General features: G+C 39.1%; 1 protein-coding gene across 1 annotated transcript in view; it reads left to right on the top strand.

The window, feature by feature from the left end:
- Window positions 1–22,792, top strand: part of LOC114655412 (sodium channel protein type 2 subunit alpha-like) — a 278,058-nt gene that overhangs the window by 207,527 nt on the left and 47,739 nt on the right. The window contains exons 19-21 of the mRNA XM_051930912.1: window positions 7,251–7,405; window positions 12,216–12,389; window positions 16,238–16,360. Coding sequence (XP_051786872.1) covers window positions 7,251–7,405; window positions 12,216–12,389; window positions 16,238–16,360 — 452 coding nt within the window. The remainder of the gene's footprint in view (window positions 1–7,250; window positions 7,406–12,215; window positions 12,390–16,237; window positions 16,361–22,792) is intronic.

Below are 22,792 nucleotides of genomic sequence, written 5' to 3'. Positions count from 1 at the left end.
GTTTTTTTAAAACATGCCTAAATGGTTGCCGTCTTTTGGGCCGTGATGTTGTATGCAGTGGTAAAGGTTTTGGGTAGTGTCTAGTGATGGGCTGCTGCAGGCAGTATTTGACATTGATGTGCTCTGACTGTCGAAGGTGATTCTCCAAGGGGGCGAATCTCCAACTCCCTAACCCCCCCGCTATGACTGTTAGCAGCATTTCACCAAGGGGGAACTATGACTGTCAGTGGAGATTCTCCAAGGGAGACACCCTCCTAATCTGACAGTCATCATGGACTGGGTCTCAAAGACACTAAAGATTGCAACATTAGGTTGTGGGAAAAAAAGGTTAAGAAACACTGATTTAGGCCATATTTAGAGATGGCCTTCTCATTCGAGTGAGAGCAGGCATGCACCTTAGAGACTCTGCTTCTTAAAGGGTTTCTGGGAATTTATTTTCCATAAGAGTCTACTGATCTCATTTGTGACATTATAAGCACACATTTATTTACCTAAGGTGGCAGAGTGGTACAACAACGTTTAGCACTATCCCACAACCTTAGGAACCCTGGTTCTGTTCTTAACCCAGCCAATGGTTGTATGGAGGTAGCATGTTCTCCATACATATATACAGTGGAACCTCGGTTCACAACCATAATTCGTTCCAAAACTCTGGTTGTAAACCGATTTGGTCATGAACCGAAGCAATTTCCCCCATAGGATTGTATGTAAATACAATTAATCCGTTCCAGACCGTACGAACTGTATGTAAATATATATTTTTTTTTAATTTTTAAGCACAAATATAGTTAATTATACCATAGAATGCACAGTGTAATAGTAAACTAAATGTAAAAACATTGAATAACACTGAGAAAACCTTGAACAACAGAGAAAACTAACACTGCAATAGTTCGCGCTATAGTGCTAGGAACTGCTCGCTAAAAACACTTTTTTTCAATGAGTTTTAAGCACAGGGGAAAAAATTAACATTTGAAAAATCCGTAATTTAATAAACCACCAAGAAAAGTAACATTGCAGCAATGCAGGCTACGAACCAATCGCTGTAAACAGAAGTGAAAACAAAAACAAGCCTTCTCTAACTTATGCGTTCTTCCCTCTCTCGCACGCTCTCTCTCTCTCTCTTTTGCAAGCCTGGAGCGCCTGTGTGTGTGTGTCTCTCTCTAACGCGCTCCTGTGTGTGTGCGCGCCTCTCTCTCGCTCCTGTGTGTGTGCGCACGTCTGTCTCTCTCACGCTGCCTGTGCGTCTGTCTCTCTCTGGCTCTGCCTGTGTGTGTGTGCGGCTCTCTCTCACGAGCTGCCTATGTGTGTGGGCGCAGCTCTCTCTCGCTGCCTGTGTGTGTGTGTGTCCCGCGCTCTCGCTGTCTCGCTCTCTCTGTTGCTCGCTGCACAGGAAATGCACAGGGAGAGACTGAACATGTACAAACCGAAAGAGAACCTGGCTTGTTCATATACCGAGTGTGTGGTCGTGAACCGAGGCAAAAGTTTGGCGAACTTTTTGGTCGTAAACTGATTTGTACGTGTACCGAGACGTTCGTGAACCGAGGTTCCACATATTATATTATATTATGTATGTATATACAGAGGTGGGTAGAGTAGCCAAAAATTGTACTCAAGTAAGAGTAGCGTTACTTCAAAATAATATTACTCAAGTAGAAGTAAAAAAGTATTTGGTGAAAAGACTACTCAAGTACTGAGTAACTGTTTGATCATAATAAATGATTTATTTTTTAGAAATGTAATGACAGACACAAATCTAAAATAATGTGCAAATTCTGCTATTACCAAATAATAAAATAAAAAATGAGTAAAAATAAATATCTTTACAAAATAAAGATGCACAAATAACACAAAGTTCTAAATCTCAGTTTTTCACAACAAAGCTTTTGAAGCCAATACCTACAGTAGGTAACATGTATGTTTGAACAGTGCAAACTACTTACAGTGACATGATATACTGTTCACTGACCGTACAATACTGCATATTCACTTGCACTCCAAATAGCACAGCTCAAAATAACATTAGAACAAGGCAGCTTGTGCACGTCCAAGAAGTCTCACTTTACCTTGACTATCTGTGACTGTGCATGTTTGGTTAAAACCTGCTTTTTCTTCACTCAGCGAAGTGATAGTTAAGCTTCAGCAGGAGTTGGCTCTCATTTTTCATGTATTCTTTCTTTTCCTGTCCGCTTTCTGGTCTTGTGACTGCATGGCTATGTCTGACATGTGAAATGGAGCCATGGGATTAATTGTTGCTATGTCTGATTGGTGAAACAGTCATGCAGTAGATCCACTGGTGGCAAAAATATAGCATATCTAATAGAAAAAAGTAACGATTTGAGTGCTGCCCAATGTAGCGGAGTAAGAGTAGCGTTTCTTCTTCACAAATGTATTCAAGTAAAAAGTATGGTGCAGTAAAACTACTCTTAAAAGTACAATTTAAAAAAAAAAGTTACTCCAGTAAATGTAACGTTACTACCCACCTCTGTGTGTATATATGTATATGTGAATGTATGTTTATGTATGTGTATATATACAGTATATGTATATATGTATGTATGTATATATATATATATATATATATATGTATGTTTTTTTTTTTCTTAAAGTTCTATACTTTTTATATAGAACACTAGATAGACAGATAGATAGATAGATACTTTATTAATCCATCCATCCATCCATTTTCTAACCCGCTGAATCCGAATACAGGGTCACGGGGTCTGCTGGAGCCAATCCCAGCCAACGCAGGGCACAAGGCAGGAAACAATCCTGGGCAGGATGCCAACCCACCGCAGGACACACACAAACACACCCACACACCAAGCACACACTAAGGCCAATTTAGAATCGCCAATCCACCTAACCTGCATGTTTTTGGACTGTGGGAGGAAACCGGAGCGCCCGGGGGAAACCCACACAGACACGGGGAGAACATGCAAACTCCACGCAGGGTGGACTACTTTATTAATCCCAAGGGGAAATTCACATACTCCTCCAGCAGCAGCAAACTGATACAAAAAACAATATTAAATTAAAGATTGATAACAATGCAGGTAAAAACAGACAATAACTTTGTATAATATTAACTTTTAACCCCCCGGGTGGAATTGAAGAGTCGCATAGTTTGGGGGACGAACGATCTTCTCAGTCTGTCAGTGGAGCAGGACAGTGACAGCAGTCTGTCGCTGAAGCTGCTCTTCTGTCTGGAGATGACACTGTTTAGTGGATGCAGTGGATTCTCCATGATTGATAGGAGCCTGCTCAGCTCCCGTCACTATGCCACAGATGTCCAACTGTCCAGCTCCATGCCTACAATAGAGACTGCCTTCCTCACCAGTTTGTCCAGTCGTGAGGCGTCCTTCTTCTTAATGCTGCCTCCCCAGCACACCACCGCGTAGAAGAGGGCACTCGCCACAACCATCTGATAGAACATCTGCAGCATCTTATTGCAGATGTTGAAGGACGCCAGCCTTCTAAGGAAGTATAACCGGCTCTGTCCTTTCTTACACAGAGCATCAGTATTGGCAGTCCAGTCTAATTTATCATCCAGCTGCACTCCAGAGATATTTATAGGTCTGCACCATCTGCACACAGTCACCTCTGATGATCACGGGGTCCATGAGGGGTCTGGGCCTCCTAAAATCCACCACCAGCTCCTTGGTTTTGCTGGTGTTCAGGTGTAGGTGGTTTGAGTCGCACCATTTAACAAAGTCATTGATTAGGTCCCTATACTCCTCCTCCAGCCCATTCCTGATGCAGCCCACGATAGCAGTGTCGTCAGCGAACTTTTGCACGTGGCAGGACTCCGAGTTGTATTGGAAGTCCGATGTATATAGGCTGAACAGGACTGGAGAAAGTACAGTCCCCTGTGGCGCTCCTGTGTTGCTGACCACAATGTCAGACGTGCAGTTCCCAAGACGCACATACTGAGGTCTGTCTTTAAGATAGTCCACGATCCATGCCAACAGGTATGAATCTGCTCCCGTCTCTGTCAGCTTGTCCCTAAGGAGCAGAGGTTGGATTGTGTTGAAGGTGCTAGAGAAGTCTAGAAACATAATCTTACAGCATCACTGCCTCTGTCCAAGTGGGAGAGTGATCGGTGTAGCATATAGATGATGGCATCCTCCACTCCCACCTTCTCCTGATATGCAAACTGCAGAGGGTCTAGGGCGTGTTGAACCTGTGGCCTCAGGTGGTGAAGCAACACCCTCTCTATGGTCTTCATCACATGTGATGTCAGAGCAACAGGCCAGAAGTCATTCAGCTTTCTAGTACGTGATACCTTTGGGACTGGGGTGATGCAAGATGTTTTCCAATGCCTCGGGACTCTCCCCTGTTCCAGGCTCAGGTTGAAGATGTGCTGTAGAGGACCCCCCAGCACCAATACACAGACCTTCAGCAGTCGTGGTGATACTCCATCTGGACCCGCTGTTTTGCTGGCATGAAGTCTCCTCAGCTCTCTGCTTACCTGCGCTGTTGTAATTGTGGGTGGGGATGTCTCTCATATGCTAGTATCAGCAGAAGGATGTGTGGAGGGTGCAGTACTCCGAGGTGAGAGTGGGTTAGAGTGGTCAAACCTGTTAAAGAAGTTGTTCATTTGGTTTGCTCTCTTCACGTCTCTCTCGATGGTGGCACCCCGCTTCGAGCTGTAGCCAGTGATGATCTTCATCCCATCCCACACTTCCTTCATGCTGTTATTCTGCAACTTCTGCTCCAGCTTTCTCCTGTACTGCTCCTTCGCCGCCCTGAGCTGGACTCTAAGTTCCTTCTGCACGCACTTGAGCTCATGCTGATCACTGCCTTTAAAAGCCCTTTTCTTCTGGTTCAAAAGGCCCTTGATGTCACTTGTAATCCATGGCTTGTTGTTAGCATAGCAGCGTACAGTTCTTACTGGAACTACAATGTCCATACAGAAGTTGATGTAATCAGTAGTGCAGTCAACAACCTCCTCAATGTTCTCACTATAAGATCCCAGCAGGATATCCCAGTCTGTAGTTCCAAAGCAGTCTCTCAGAGCCTTCTCTGCCTCAGGGGACCACTTCCTGAATGAGCGTGTGGTTGTAGGTAGGACCCTCACTCTTGGTTTGTAGTGAGGCTGAAGCAGAACCAGGTTATGATCTGCTTTCCCAAGCACAGGGTAGCGCTGTATGCGTCTTTAACGTTTGCATACAGTAAGTCAATAGTCTTATTTCCCCGGGTGTTACAGTCCACATACTGGGAGAAGGCAGGTAATGTTTTGTCCAGCGTCACATGGTTCAAATCTCCAGCGATTAGCACAAGCGCCTCAGGGTGCTGCGTTTGTAACTTAGCAACAATAGAATGGATGATGTCACTCGCTGTCTCCATGTCCGCCCGAGGAGGGATGTAAACAATAACAACAATGACGTGTCCAAACTCTCTGGGCAAGTAGTAGGGACGCAAACTTATGTCCAACAGTTAAATGTCCCTGCCGCAAGTGGAAACTTTGACGTTAGCATGTCCAGAGTTACACCAGCGTGTATTAACATAGAGAGCAAGGAGTCCTCCTTTGTGCTTCCCGCAGGTACTTGCATCTCTGTCCGCTCTAACCGTGCTAAACCCGGGTAGCTCCACATTAGCATCTGGGATGGTGGTAGTTAGCCACGTTTCGCAAAAGCACAACAAACTGCATTCTCTGTAAATTCTGACATTTTTCACCAGTGCAGCCAGTTCATCGATCTTATTTGATATTGAGTTCACATTTCCCAGAATCACAGAAGGCGCCGAAGGCTTAAAACACCACTTTCTCGCAAGCCACTTCATTTTTAGGTTAGTGCTGGCTCTGCTGCCATGATATCACCTTCTTACTTCGTCGGGTAAATATGGAACCACACCGGCACTGGCATTTGTTCTCAGCACTCGAAGTTGAGTACTTGAATAAACGAGTCTCGGCGTGTAAAAATCCATGCCCACGTTGTAAAAGTAATTGTGTCCAGGGAACGAATCCACATAAAATAAAGTGATAGGAGTGATCAATAAAAAAGAGAAAAAATAAAAGTAGGAAAATAAAGTCGTACATGGAGCTGCTGAAAAGGCTGCCACTCTCGGCATGACTCTGAATCACATTAGACAATAGCTGAGCGTAAAGTGTATAAGTGACTTTTAATAGGAAGCTGGCTAATACAGTACATTATTACTTGCAATAATATGGCAGCAGTGCTGCTGGGATATGCCCCAGCCATTGCATCCCTATAGTAGAAAAAGCATGTTTAGAAAATGATGAATATGTAAATCACAGTTAGCCAAGACAATGAAGTAAATCTAGCAAATGGTGACTTTTTCCGCTTTCTTGTTGATTGCAAAACCTAATGGGGGTATAAATGGGTATTCTTCCCACTTAAGCTTACAGACAAGCCTTGAAGGTAGAGCCAAATCCTGTACTGAAAGAAAGAGATGAAAAAAGCAAAAGCAAATTAATTAAAATGCACCTTCAAGGCTTGTCCCTGGTCATTGTAGTAGTAGTGATAGTAATACTCTTCACTTACGCTTGATTTTCTCTTTAAGTCCACCACTCAGAGTGCACTTTGTGTAAAACGGGAGCCATTTTGCTTTAGATGTGCCTCTGAGGGGTATACATCAAGGAGTTCAGCTGAATGAGTACAAAACTGGAAATGTGAAAGGATGACATTGCAATACTTACTGTAGATAAAATATGGCTTGCCCTTGTCATGGTCCTCAGAGTTTCTTTTGCATCAAAATATGTTGTGTTGTTGTTTTAGTGTTAGGGAACTAAAACTTCCAATGGAGCTTAAACTTTGTATGGATAGAAGTGACACAAAAACTTTGTAGTCTGTCAGATGTACATAATTCAGTCAATTATTTGGCAAATTGTTCTTTATATATATATATATACTGCCTTAATGGTGTGTACCATGGCAAGGTGCTCTACAGAGCAAGACATTTTACAATACACTACCAGACTGAAGCATACAAATTAAATTAACTCTTAGTGCCACACAAAATAGAACAAAAATGCATTTTTGACACTAAGGGGAGTCTGTTAAAGAGCGACTATGAAGGTAACTGCTGCAGGTAAGCAGTGCTGGTTTGTATTTTGTGGTAAAAATGCTAACAACTGAGTGTCGTAGATAATTCTGCATCTGACAGTTACCCACGTATTTACTGCTAATTAACAATCTAAATTTAGACCTCGTTAAAGTAGCTGTCATTTTAATGATAGATAAAATACCTTCACATTAAATCAACCTGTTCAATTCATTCACTTCCAGGATGTGTGAGAAAGTTTCAGTGTTGCCAAGTGAACATTGAAGAAGGTAAATGGAAAATGTGGTGGACCCTGAGGAAAACATGCTTCAGAATAGTAGAGCACAACTGGTTTGAAACATTCATTATTTTTATGATTCTTCTCAGCAGCGGTGCCCTGGTAAGTAAAACAGAATGTTGTGTTCAGAATTTTGTTGTGAAAGAGGAATATAAACAAGTCTGTAATCTGGTTCTGTGGGTTGCTGTTTAGACAGAAATATGGAAAGCCTCACATAAAGTTCCTAAAATCCTTTGACTGTGTTAAGGTCCATTTATATTGGAGAGCAGATACAGTAGCTGCATATGGGGTTGCGCACAAAATATGAGCAACCTGATCTGTTTATAGTCGAAGCGTTCTGTGCTTGACACTGCACTGTTGCAGTTTTTTCTTTTGCCTTTACATGTCGATCTCACAGATATTGCCATTTCTGCCTGCACAAACCTTCATCTTTGCCCAGGGTCTGGGCATTGGCACGCCATGAATTCGTGCACATTTGGCTCTCTCCATGTTTCTAATGTTGGATTGTACAGGTGTGGGTAGCAACGAATTCCTTCACACAACTGTTTCTCAAATTAGCCCATTTTCTTATCTAACGCTTGCAGTGTCAGTGCTAACAGGGCAGTCACAAAATTCTCGAGGCACACGGTCACCAGCACTAGGGTCTTTGCACTATGGCTGCCCAAGAAATTTACATCACATACACCAGTGCAGTGCAATGTGGACACACCAAGTATAAATAGGCCTTAAGGGTACATGCTCAGGGCATACATTTTAGCCACTTCCTTTGCTAAATTTATCTAACCTAAAAATATTCTAATTGAGATCAGAAAAATGTATTTTTTTTTAAATGAGGTTTTTATGATATATTAGTTCTGACACAAAAAAAAAACTATACTAATCCAGAACATGGTCTAACTTGTCACAGTGAGCAAAGGCTCAGCTCAGTCGCTTTGCTCAGTATGAGTGGACATTTGTTCCAATATAGACGTTTTCTTACTCTGGTTTGGAAAACGTCAGAGTGCAAGAGTGAAGTTTCTTGTGAAACTGAAGAAATCTGCAACGGAAACGTTTCAGTTATTGTCTGAGGCTTATGGTGAAGATTGCATGTCTTGTGCACGCGTTTTTGAATGGCACAAGTTGGTGCTAAAAGGAACCCATTTTTTTGTTCGTGGAAGATGTGAATGTAAAAACAACAGAGATCCTCAACAGCCTTTCAGAAAATGATCGGCAGAGTTGCTTGGAACATTGGCAGCATTGTATGCAGCTGTGTTTCAACTCAGGGAACTATTTTGATCATAGTTCATTTTCTTAATTTGTTATATAAAAAGAGTTACATGCACCGTCTCGTTTTTTATGTGCCGGACCTCATACTCTGGACAATGGCTATCTTTATGCTTATATTATCTGTTTAGAATTTAGCAAGTGAATCTGCTGTTGAAATGAAAGACCATATCAGAGGAGGTTGTGTTTCTTAATAGCTCAGTCAATATGTCACCATTTCATTAAGAAACAAATTCTATTTTTCTGACTAATGATTTAATGGGTGTGTGTCTTTCCACTGGAAGTCTAAGCATTTAAGTGGCATTTGTGCTTAAATAAGGTGACCAACTTTTCCAAGTCCTAAACCAGGACATTTGTGTATAGGCTGACCAGATTGTCATGGTTCCAAAATGGCACACAGCTCATTAATCCAGCAAGTGTGCTAGGAGCAAATAAAATAGACAGGGGTATGGGGAATATTCCCCCATGGAGTACCATGACCTTTGTAAAAAAAATGCACATTAAATCAAAGTCTTTTCCCCCTTTGTGCTCCAGCCACCTAAAAATGGGACAAAACAGGACAAATGGGGCATTTTGTTCAATTCCAGGATACTAGGCCTAAAAACGGGACGTGATACATAAAAACAGGATGTCTGGTCAGCCAGACTGAAAGCATAACCTGAAATCGAACATCCAGTCACCCTAACTTTAAAGAAAATTAAAGTAAATCATTGAAGTAAATTATCATTTGGTTAGGATTTTAAAATATTCTTAAATGGCCGAAATATCCTGTGGTGATCTCTTATGCAGTCTCTAAGTAATATGTAAATAAAATATTTTGGCAGTGGCAAAGTTCAAGGTTTTTCAGGGGAACATTTTTATAAGTATTTTAAGATTTTTAATATGCCCTGTATATTTTAAGTAAGCATTCACAATCCTATTTAAACTACCCCCAAAGGCAGGTCACTCAGGTTGATTAGTGACACTGCACTGGCCCAGCATGAGTAAGTGTGCATGAATGGGCCCTGCGAGGCCCTGAAGTCAAGTGCACGGTTGGCTCCTCGCCTGTGCCTGTTTCTGCTGAATGATCTGATCTCCCAGGAAATGCACATATGATAACTCTGGCCAAAAAATGTTGCCTTACAATTGTTTTATACTGTAAATTAGGCCCAAAGTTGTTTTTTGTCAATTACTTGATAATGTTTAATGAATTAAGGATCCCTAAATGGAACAATAATAATTAACTCGGATTACATCAGAAATGATTTCTGACATCCCTGCTAAAGGGCAGGCACATTGTGGGACTTTGGATGGTGGCGGGGAATGAGACATAGACTGAGAGCATTTGGTTCAAACACAAATACAAGTCATGGACCATTTTCCCAAGGGGAACGAACAGCAAACACTGGTAAGGAATAGATATTCACAGAAAAACTTAAGGAAGGTCAAAGTTTTGGGATATTATTTATTTATGTTGCACATTTAAAACAAGTGAAAGATGATCAAATTGCTGTACATAGAATAAAAGCTAATAGTAAGAAACAAAATCAACATACAAACACAAATAACTATACATACATGCGCACGAATAAAACAAACACAGCATAAACAATATGAATAGAAACATTTGAACACTCAATCTCCTATATTAGCGCTTTTTTAATAAAAACTTACAAATTGTGGGAGCTGACGTTATTGCAAGGGGCAAACTGTTCCACAACCACCGCTAAGTCACAGTCGCCCCCTCAGCTTCAACTGTGCACGTGAGACAGTAAGCAGTAACTGATTCGAAGACCTCAGCTGCCTGGCTGGCAAATATGAAACAAGAAGATCAGCTAAGTACAGTAGAGCTGACCCATGTAAGGCTTTAAAAACGAACACTAGAATCTTAAAATTCACCCTATAAACTAATAGGGAGCCAATGAAGAAAGGCCAACACTGAAACGATGCACTCCCTTTTTTTGCTGCTGGACAAGACTCTTAACAGCTGCAGGCGAAACAGGGTGGTACAGGATACCCCAACACATAGGACATTACAATAATCCAAATGAAACACGACAAAAGCATGAATGAGCTTTTGTAGGTTATTAAACAACAAAAACTGTTTGACTTTGTTAATTACCCTCAGGTACAAAAAGCAACTGCTTACCACAGCATTGATCTGTTTGTCAAATGTAAAATCTGAATCCAAAATCACCCCGAGATTTTTAGCACTTGGCTTTAAATATCGGACAAGTGGACCCACTTGTTTCGGATAACAGTGGGTTGACCAAATAGAATTACTTCATTTATTTAACTCATTTAACTGCAAAACGTTTAGAGCCCATCTAGTGTTTTATGTCGTCTAAGCATAGTTAAAAAGCTTTGTCACCAACTCTATTTCACCTGGTTGCAATGGAAAGTAAATTTGGGCATCATATATAATATGGGATGTTATACTTGGTTAGTACAGAGCAGAACAGTAATATATATAATGAGAAGAGGACTGGACCTAAGACAGGTTATGGAAACAGTACGAGACGTTCAACTACCAACATCTACAGCAAACATCCTGCCTTTGAGGTAATCTGCGAACCTCTTAAGAGCAGTACCCCAATGTCAACCCAACGCTCAAACCTGTTACTGTAAATACTTGTGTTTAGGTTCTCCCATGGATAAGTCGGGGCTTGATTTTACCAAATAATTTCCGGTATTTTATAATGTCGGTTGTATAAGTCGAATGTGGAAAACTCACACTATTGGTCTAAGAGATTATGCTATGCTAACGCCCACTGGAGAGTAACCATGGAGCACACTGCCTTTTTTCTATGTATTGTGCCTGCGTGACCACACGGTAATACCCGAACTATTCCGAAGCGACGTTTGCACCGTTTTGTGTATCTCACACCCTCATATACCTTTATCGTAAGAGTATCCCTTATCTACAATGGAGCGTTTTGATCAGAAGAAAATATGAAGCTGGTTTTAAATTAAAAGTCATTGAAGTGGTGAAAGAAATTGGTAACTGCGCTGCTGCAACAAAATTCAATGTGTCTGAGAAACTGGTGTGAGATTGGAGGAAGCAATTAGATGTAAAAAAAAAATAATAATCTAAGTGTCGTATTTTTGAATGGGCATATAAGTCGGGGTCTGATTTTATGATCAATTTTTCGGGTTTCAAGACCCGACTTATGTGCGAGTATATACGGTAATAAGAAAACCATAATCAACGGTTTCAAATGCAGCACTCAAGTCCAATAAAATTAGCACTGTGCACCTCCCAGAATCACATCCCAACTGCAGATCACTTGCCACTCTTAGCAGCGCCAATTCTATGCTGTGAAATGCTCTGAATCCCAACTGAAACCACTCAAGTATGTTGTTATGCTCCAAAAAAGCTTCTAGCTGGGTTACCACAACTTTCTCCAAAACTGTCGAGAGAAATGGTAATTTGGAAATGGCACAAAAGCTACAGGGAAGCCAAGGATTGAGGTTTGAGATTTGAGAGTCTGTGCCCCTATTGTTCCTGTAGTGAGTCTGACTAGCTCTCTCTTAACTCCGTTAATGTCTGTTCTTTATTATAACAAATATTGAAGAAAAATATATTCAAGAAATGTATGTTAAAAACAATCTTATTTTTTTTTGCACCATTGTGTTTCCCATTTCTAACTGCTGGTATGGTCTTACACAGGCATTTGAAGACATTTACATTGAACAGAGGAAGACTATCAAGACTATTTTAGAATACGCTGATAAAGTGTTTACCTATATCTTCATCCTGGAAATGCTTCTGAAGTGGGTTGCCTATGGCTTTGTGAGGTATTTTACCAATGCCTGGTGCTGGCTGGACTTTCTTATTGTTGATGTAGGTATCTTATTTTTCATATTATTTATATAAGTTAAAAGACTTAAAACTATATCTGAATTGTTGTCAGCCCGCTTGCTTCTTCTTGAAACTGTCTCAGAAATGTGTTTTACTTGAGCCTTGGAAACTGGGTGCCCCACTTTCTTTCTTAAAAAAAAAGGACCAGTTTTGTCCCCCATCTTTACAGATGAATGTATTGCTTCCAACGAGCATTATTGCAAAAGCACTAAAAAATGCTAATAAAAGAATTATGTAAATCACTAGATTCATTTGCAGTATATGGAAACCTCTTTTCCTGACAAAGACGAATTGCTTTGAATAATTATTAGGGCTTGCCACATCTGTTTTGGACTAAACTAATTAACAAAACCTTGTTTCAGTGCATGTATTTAATCAGATCTGAAATTGGATTTGGGGCTTCACAGTTGTTCCCCTCATATAGTCTTATAAAGCCACGCTTTGGAGGCCCCAAACAAGTGAAAGCAAATAAGACAAATATAAATCCTTTAAGCAGCAAGTCAACACATGAGGGACTCTGCACAAAAATAGCTGGGAACAGGAAAGTAGAATCCGGTTAAAGGAAATACTGGAGTACTGTGTGAAAACCTCCACATTGCAAAAGCTGTTACAAGCTGAAATGCAGAATAAAGGATGTTATAAAGGAATTGGCTCTCTTATTCAGTGTGCCTGATACTGTACATTGCTAGTTTTGAACTGTTGTTTGAAGATGTGATGAAAAATAATGCATTCACTACCACCACAACAGCTCTAATAAGCGCCAACTACTGTTAAAGAACAGATGTCAGTCTCATTAAAAATGCTCAACAACAGCAGTACTCCAGTGCAGGCAAGCAACACAACACATTACACACTAATTGTCGTCAGTTTGTACAGATACAGATGGTAAGGGAGACTAAACGTCGGGCCCACATTCTCGGTCACTTCTGTTTACAGAGAATGCCTGCCACAAGAGAATGGTTCAGACCATTCAGATTGAGCCTCCCAAAAACACTGATTTGAAATAAAGAATTGTGTTTAATTTACAAATAACAATTTTGCCAAACATGGCACCAGCAGAAGAGAAGTTCATAAGTTGTCAGACCCCTGCCAGACCATGACAGCACTGGGCACTTCAGGGGCTGTTTAATTAGTAATTTGAATCATCATAAGACATTTGTTTCTTAAGGTCTTAAAGGATAAGTTTGGTAATTTTCAAGGCAAACATTTAAAAAAAATATCTCCCCTACTCTGGCACTTTACAATGAAGGGTATGGAGCACAGGAAAAACTTAAAAACTTACTAAAAACATCTATTTTTCAGGCCAAGACAGTTTAGTATAGATTGATAGATAGATAGATAGATAGATAGATAGATAGATAGATAGATAGATAGATAGATAGATAGATAGATAGATAGATAGATAGATAGATGCACTATCTATCTATCTATCTATCTATCTATCTATCTATCTATCTATCTATCTATCTATCTATCTATCTATCTATCTAAAATGGTGTTATATGATAGATAGATTTACACAATCTGTTATTTGGATAATACTTTTATCTTTTACTTTACTATTGTTTGCATTTTTTTTTACATAGTTAAAGCTCAGGCGGTTAATTGACTTGCTCATGGTCACACAGTGCCCTGCAATTAAATGTTTTTAAAATGTAGTTTTTTTGTTTTACATCTATTTAAAATCTGCCAAATGTCTAACAAATTGGTCACCAAATTATGACTCAAATTTGGATGTGTTGACTCCCCATTCATATTCCATTGTGAGGACAGGGTACATAGTCTTCTTTTAGGAAAATAACTAAATGAGATGCAGGCCACCTGCACTTCAGAAGGGGTCATCCACATGAACCTAAGCGTATTCAGGCCCAGCGAGTACATGGATGGGAGACCATCTAAGAAAAGCTTGGGTTGCTGCTGGAAGAGGTGTTGGTGAGGCGCTTACCCAGTGGTCTAAATGTGGATCCCAATGCCTTAGGACTGTGACTGTGGCATAAATATAGCGCTGCCCTTCGGATGAGATGTAAAACAGAGATCCTGACTCTCTGTGGTCTGTAAAGATCCTTAGGCATCCATCATAAAGAGTAGGGTGTATCCCGATGTCCTGGCTAAATTGCCCACCACGGCCTACTTATTCTGACCCCTAATCATCCCCTGTCTCTAATTAGCTATCTCTCACCCTTTCACCACCTAACAGCTAATGTGTGGTGAGCATACTGGAGCAAAATGGCTTCCATAACATCACCCAGGTGGATGCTGTACATTAGTGGTGGTTGAAGTGGTTCCCCATTCACTATGTAAAGCACTTTGAATACCTGGAGCACTATATAAAGGTAAAGAATTATAATTAATAGTTAGGCAAGTGAGCAAGGTGGACAGAAGCTTTTCCATATGCAAAGCATCATATAATGTTTTGGCTTTTGCTGGTTCGAGATTAAACGTATCCTACCATTCGTTCACCCACCTGGTAATGTAAATTTCTCAAGGGATAAGCTTCTTTTCATTTAAGAAATATAACTTGTATGTATTAATATGGAGTTTGACAGTTGAAGTTTGCAATAAAAATATATGAGAGTGGTCTCATTCTGTGACGTGCAGGGGGGTTTTGGGGCTTACATTTATGTGTCTTCTGCTTTATGCTGCAGTTCTTGACCTGGAAGTCGCATATACATTGTATGCCTAGTGCTGTGGGTCATTAAGTGGATATCAAGTATTTAAGTGACAGAAAAACAAATGAAATTAAAAATTACACAGCATAGTTTAATTACTGAATAGAGCCAACATTAATTCTAATTTCATCTCAATAGCTAAAGAAGCACAGTGCAATGAAATGTGTACCTCGATGTTCTCATTATAATTATCACTTCTAATTCTGATCACTTTCTTTAAGAGTAGGAGATTACAGCTCAACAGATATCAAAAACAAAATTCATTGTAATCACTTTTTGAACCTGGCATCAGCCATCATTTTCTGATTGTAAAGTAAAGGAATTAGGGTTAGAGTTATTTGCATTCTATTTCTTTTTTTGTCTTCTAGCTGCTTCCATAAAAATGCAATAATGGAATCACCATGTATTTGTCCTTTTACACGTGTGTTTAGTTACTATGTTTCATGTTTGACATAGATAATAATAACATTTTAGAATCTAAGTTAGATTACTGCTTTTTAACTGCAATTTAAAAAAAATGTGTACTGTATAGTTACTTATTATACACAAATGTTTAATAAATGTTCTACTGTATACGCAATATTTTATATAATATTCAACATTGACATGCTGTTGAGTAGTTAATTACTGTATACACAGAGCTTGAAATGATCAAATACGGTATAGCACAAGATAAAGTGAGTGTTGCTGGAATTATACAAATAACAAAGGTCACAAAAGGTAATGAACTGCAGGCTCATTCTGCCATGCTTCTCAAGACATCTCATCAAAAATCACCAAGCAGCCTTATTAACAAGATCATTAATTTGGAGCAGCTCTTAATCATTTCCCTAATGGCGGCGGCACTGGGATATGACCAGCTGGCCACTATCAAGTCTCTAAGGACCTTGAGAGCTTTATTACCCTTTGGAAGGGCATTAGGGCAAAACCAAAGGAGCAGGTTGGGCAAACACCAGAAATTCATCTCAACGTTTTTTGATTTGTAGGTTTGAATGTTTCTGAATGTTGAATACAATTTGTGTTCCCACTTACACTTATTCTTTTTTTAGGTCTAATGTGGATCTTCCATCGAAGCCTCTTTCTGAGTTCGTCCAACCCACAAGTATATTTTTGCCTTATTATACAGATATTAGGATAATTACTTTTCTGTTTTTTATATAGGTGTCCTTAGTCAGCTTAGCAGCTAATGCCTTGGGCTATTCGGAACTAAGTGCCATTAAGTCTCTTAGAACTCTGAGAGCATTGAGACCTTTAAGGGCCCTGTCACGGTTTGAAGGGATGAGGGTAAGACATAAACATACTAACCAACCATAAATAGTGCATGTTTAAGACACTACTGTGCATGCCAAATGGTAACTGAGAATGACTGTTTTTGAGCATTAAGTAGAATACAACTGCATGCATGCTGCTTCAATGTCTAGTGTGGAATGGTGGCACATTTTGTCTTTCTTAAGCCATACATAAATATTATAAGGTATACAATCAGCCATAACGTTATAAGCAAAGCCCTATATCTCAGAATTAAGAGTCACATGAAATAGTTGTCCTTATTATTCTTATATTTGCCAGCTTTGACTAAAAGACATGTTCTAGATGCTTTATCCTAATTTATTAGTTGTAGCTTTTCTAACGCATACTTTTTAAGCTGTTATATTAAAATCCTGGTGACTGCAATTCATTTATTCGTAATTCATAATTACCCTATTTTTCACCATTTCTTTAATTTTAATTAAATGAGCAAAAGAATAATTGAAGTCTTTCTACTGGCTTTTTTTCCAGAAAGATGATTTGTTGTATTTACACTGGATTTGGTTAGATTGAGAGCAGTCATGCAGATACAAAATTGTCATTAGACATTCTGCCTTCCTTCCAGGAAGGACCTGTGGCACTGTAAAACTGTTATTTCTGTAAATGAGAAAATTTTCCATTAGATGTTTTATTAAAAAAAATAGTAATATGTATAATATATATATATATATATATATATATATATATATATATATATATATACACATATATATATATATATATATATATATATATAAAATATAGCCCTTTTCCTTTTTTCCCCCCAAACAAATTTAATTTGTTTTGATAATGAGCTGTGATCTCATGCAGGGAAACAGCATAGCACTGTAAAATAAAATGTAATTAATTCTTCAAACATGGAAAATCCTTAGTTATTTAATTACAGTAGAACTCTGATTATCAGCAAAACGATTTAACGAGCTTCCGCATTAAACCAGGCAAACCTGTGAGTGTAATACACTACTTTTCTTATAATTCATAAAAGCTTTGCCATGAATACTGTACTGAGTGTGTAAACACTATACTTTTAACCTCAACTGTACAGATCGAGTGGCTAAGGAGCTGGTGACTCTGGGAATGTGGGCGTGGCTCACTCGCCCCTCCCCAGCTCCACCTCTCAACCATTGTCAGTTGACCGTGTATGCATTCTCGACTGTTTCATTCACCTTTCATCATTTTATTTTTAACTTCAACATGGGACAGACCATTGGTATTAAAATGTAACTAAAAGTATGCATATTTTTGGCTTTCAGCCCTCCCCCACCATAACTTATCGTCTATAGGGAAAGATGTAGATTCGTGAAAAATTTTAATCTCCGGTTTTCAAAGGATCTCAATGTTTTAGGGTCCCCCTGATACTGAAAACATCAGTATCTCGATGATGAGCGTGTGACACAGTTTCTTGAGGACAGTCTGGAGTTAAAACAGCTGGATGGAAGAATACCAAACTCAAAACTTAAGCCTGTTATGAGACGACGATGTGCTGATTAGTTTTTGAACCAAATCATGCAGGAGAAAGAGGCACTCTAGAGGAACCCTCAAATACCATAATTCTGAAATTAGTTATGAATTCTTCTCATCAATTGCTATCGTAATGACCTATTTTATGATCAGAAAGAAATAATTACTGAAATGTTATAGAATAGTTCAGGTAACTTAGTTCCTAGGGTGCAAAGCCTACTGATTCTAACGTCCAAATTTTTATTCTTTAAACAATTGTACATATTAGCTGTAGAATAAATGATATGCCACAAAAATAAATGTGAATGTGTACTTTTCTTAGTGAATTTAATGTTAAATAAAAACAAAGATGTGAAAAGAAGTTTAAAAGTGGTACTGTACAATATGAATTGGAAACATTTTTTGTATCTGTAATTTTTACTCCAAAATGGCCTTGGCCATTTGTGTATTATCCAAGGTAGCATCAGTCCACATTACCTCAGATAATCGAGATTCCACTATACTATAATTTTATTTATTTTGGCTCAGGATACATTACAGCTGTTTACAGATATTTTTGATGGAGCATGGACAGGTTAAGTGACTTGTTCAGGAGCCCAGACTGAGACCCCATTTTTGGCTTAAAGGCCAGTGTCTTAACCACTACATGACAATGTAGACTTTTGCAGTAAATATATGGAAAATCATAACATTGAATGTCATTTATCAATATGTCAGCATATGAGTACAAGTTGGAGATCAAGTATCACTAGACCACCGTCATCTGTTTGCTTACTCTCCTCAAGGGAGCACTAGCGGCAAGCAAGTGTTAAGCTGTCCTTTAACCTTATGCAGGAGTGGTTTCATTGTGAAGAGAACTGGGAAGGTCTTGAGCCAGTTTGGATGGGCACTGACCCATTAACTAGAGCCTGACGCATAGTGTGAATGCCACTGCCTAATTAATCATACAGAAAGGACATGCCAACGATCACTGTGATACATGCCATGCTTGGAAAAGGTGAAGATATATTTACTTTTTTCAGTAACTAAACAAATATTTTATAATGTGTCTTGAATCTCCAGATTCAATCTCCTGACTATATTTTTAATTTACACAATATTAAAATATAGCTTAAAAATGAAAATGTAAAATACCAAATGTGAAATTATTTCACACATTACTCTAAATACTTTAGAGAAGAAGTACTAGCTGTGCCCCGCAGCTTCGCCCATGTATTAGTGAAGCAGGACTGTGAGGAGGGTCCTGCCCAGCTCTCTACACCTGGCGCCATGCTTCCCCCTCCCCTCGGCCTGCAGCCTCTGTCTCGGATTAGTGCGAATATATCGCTTCTGCAAGCAAACTATGATTCTTAGCGCAATGAGAGAAGTTGCAAAATCAACCGGAATGTTCGAGCAGATTACAGAAAAAAAAAAAAGATCGAAATCCGTTAAGTAGTTCTCTCATTCGCTAACTAAGCAGAGTTAAGGATACGCCCGAGGCAAACGCGTGAGTGAGGAGGGCCCCGCTCCCCTCCCCACAGTTATTACTAAAGCTGATTGTGTTTTAATGAATACTAATTTGGTGGCAGCCTCATTAGGTGCTTCTGGTTTAAGAAAGACTCCTTGATTGTTTAAAATTAGTTAAAACATGGACACAAAAAATTGTACTTGATTATCTAAAACTTGTACAATTAAAAAAAAAAGTTATGTACTGCACAAAAGCAGCTAACAAATAATAATTTATATTTTATCTGTATGTGCTGCAAAACTACAGTTTGTTTCAAGGCATGCTACACATTAGCTATTGTCTGTTTGTTTTAACTGCACTGCTTGTTAGATGCACTAAACTGTTACTGTGTTTTATAGCCATAACTGTAAAGCAATGAAATGATATCCTTAAAGTGACCATACTTTTAAGAAAAGTGATATTCCCTTTACTTTTGCCACACAGTATCTTAATATTTATAGGATTTTTTTTTAAATAAAAGGAGCTGTACAGACATTAAGTCCCTTTTTCAGCTTTCTTTAATATTTAAATTTACAATACAACATTGTCGATTTCCACTGTGTATTTTTGGCATAAATGATCGGATTTTGACTAGTATATAGGTATGTGTTGCTTAACACCCACAATGTGTTCTGTAATATGGGACATTGTGCGAATGCCATATTATATACAGTACTAGCAATGCTATATGGGATACTGTAGTGCACCTGTTTTGACTAAATCCAAAGAGATAACACTACAACGCACCAGAGAGGCATGACATAAGAGATTGGATGTTGCTACCTACGAGTGGAAGATACATTGTTATACAGTAAACATTTTATTTGTAGGTAGGGAACAGATTACAATAACAACAGGAAGAACAGAACAGTACTGGAAGTGCAATCGCTTTGTATACAAGAGACACGTGTTGTGTGTGGGAAGTTGGAGCATTTGTTACCTCCGGTTATGTCCTTTACATTGTGTTCTCCAATCAGGAAGAAAGAAAGAAAGAAAGAAAGAAAGAAAGAAAGAAAGAAAGAAAGAAAGAAAGAAAGAAAGAAAGAAAGAAAGAAAGAAAGAAAGAGAAAGAAAGAAAGAAAGAAAGAAAGAGACTTTATTTGTCCCCAGGGAGAAATTTGGCTTTATACAGAAGCCCTTTTAATATAAGAATATATAAATACGGGCGGCACGGTGGCGCAGTGGGTAGCGCTGCTGCCTCGCAGTTGGGAGATCTGGGGACCTGGGTTCGATTCCCGGGTCCTCCCTGTGTGGAGTTTGCATGTTCTCCCCGTGTCTGCGTGGGTTTCCTCCGGGCGCTCCAGTTTCCTCCCACAGTCCAAAGACATGCAGGTTAGGTGGATTGGCGATTCTAAATTGGCCCTAGTGTGTGCTTGGTGTGTGGGTGTGCTTGTGTGTGTCCTGCGGTGGGTTGGCACCCTGCCCAGGATTGTTTCCTGCCTTGTGCCCTGTGTTAGCTGGGATTGGCTCCAGCAGACCCCCGTGACCCTGTGTTCGGATTCAGCGGGTTGGAAAATGGATGGATGGATATATAAATACTGTGGGTGTGTATATACACTACTAGTCAAAAGTTTTAGAACACCTCAGTTTTTCTTCAAATTTAGTCAGTTGAAATGTGATGAATGACCTAAAATGGTGAAAAGTTAAGCAGTAAACTGCCAGAGGTTTGAATTTAAAATTTAGGTCCGCAAAAACTAAAAAAATTTTAGAATATAACAAATGGGCCTTCATCAGGGGACAACCAAAAGGTTACAATCTACAGATGTTCTGCAGCAATCAAAGTAAATTAAGCCGTGAAAACAATTTGTACAGGTGTCCCAACTTTTGTTGATTACTTAAAACCCTCTGTCTGTCTTAAAACAGAGTTGGAGCAGACTTTGGTGGCTCATAGATACCAATTAGTTTAAAAAAAAGTTGACAGGGAATTAGACTGAATTTTGTGTTGCTACACCCTCTGAAGTACTACTTGGTAATATTCCAGTAATAAAGACAAGAAAACAGCAAATAACAAATGACATGCGATAGAGCATTATTACTCTTAGAAGTGTAGGTCTTTCAATTAGAGAAATTAAAATAAATCAGGGAGTACAGTGGTGTCCCACACAATCCAAAGGCAACTGGAAACTAGAAGAAACTCTGAAAAGAAGAGATCTGGCAGACTCAAAATCACAACTCAATCAGAAGACAAGTTTCTGAGGATCACTAGCTTGCGTGATAGGCGCCTCACAGCACAATAACCAGTTTCTTGGTTTTGCTGATGTTTCATTGCAAACAATTCTTTATGCACCAAGAAACAAAGTTTTCCACCTGACTCCTCTCTTCTATCTCATCCCCCTTATTGATACACTCCATAAGTGCAGAGTCATTTGAGAATTTATGCAAGTGACATGACCTGTTTAATTTCCATTGATGTATTTATTTAATAAGATTATAGGACCATGGGCATATATGTGGTTGGACATTGCCCAAATGGACACTATGCAGCACATAACAGTATACAGTGAGAAATCAATCCTACCACCTTTCCAATAAATGAGAAACTAAATTCATTCAACAGAAGCAAAAATTGTGTGGTGCTGTGTTATGACTACACTTCCTCCCAGTTCATGGCCCACTAAATATCTGTGTGGAGCTCTGTCCGTATGGATTGTCAGTGAGTATTCGAGTTTCCACCCAAAATTCCAAGTATTACATTTAATTAACATATATGGAATGGATCCCAAGGGTTAGACCTGGGCAAAATTCAAATTTGTGCAAGTTAAGTATTAAATGAAGTTTAATAGTAATGCATTTAATGTAAAAGTTTAACATGTGGAAAATAAAGTTGTTATTTAACATGGCACAGTGGAAGGCCTAGAGTTAGAGTAAAGCTTGGTATTTAGTGTACTCATGTCTGCACACAACATGATAGCATATGGAATTAACTGAAAGACTAAAGGATATTGACTTGTTTTGTGGCATGAAAGACATACAAAGTCATACTTAATCTGTTTAACACACTTGAGATGCCACATCTGAAATACTTTCTTGTCGTTTTGGTCTCCAACTTACAAGGAGGACACCAGGATGCTATGACAATTCAAAGAGCGGCTACAGTGCAAGATCTATTTCAGTAAGGTAGTCTATGGATTATAAGTAGAGTTGGAACGTTTTTTTTTTCAGTCTAAGCAAACTAAGAATAAACAACAAGAAAAAATAGACAAGTGTTAAAATAATGAAGGGTGGAAGCCATCTGTTACTTTAAAAGGACACTGCAGCCCAGATAAAAACTGATGATGAGCGCAAAAATGTTTAAAAAAAGAGAGAGTAAAAAGAGCTGTAGACACACGGAAATGGTTATTGAAATTAAATCTTTGCTGACTTACTGATGCCAACTTAACCATATTTTGGCCATGTTAGTGTAAAAGAAGTTGACAGGGAATTAAGCTGAATCGTGCGAAAATGTTTTCTCATGATACCTT

This window comes from Erpetoichthys calabaricus, chromosome 8, assembly GCF_900747795.2.
Source record: "Erpetoichthys calabaricus chromosome 8, fErpCal1.3, whole genome shotgun sequence".
NCBI lineage: Eukaryota > Metazoa > Chordata > Cladistia > Polypteriformes > Polypteridae > Erpetoichthys > Erpetoichthys calabaricus.
The sequence above is the reverse complement of the archived record's forward strand: the minus strand, read 5'-3'. Positions and strand labels throughout refer to the sequence as shown.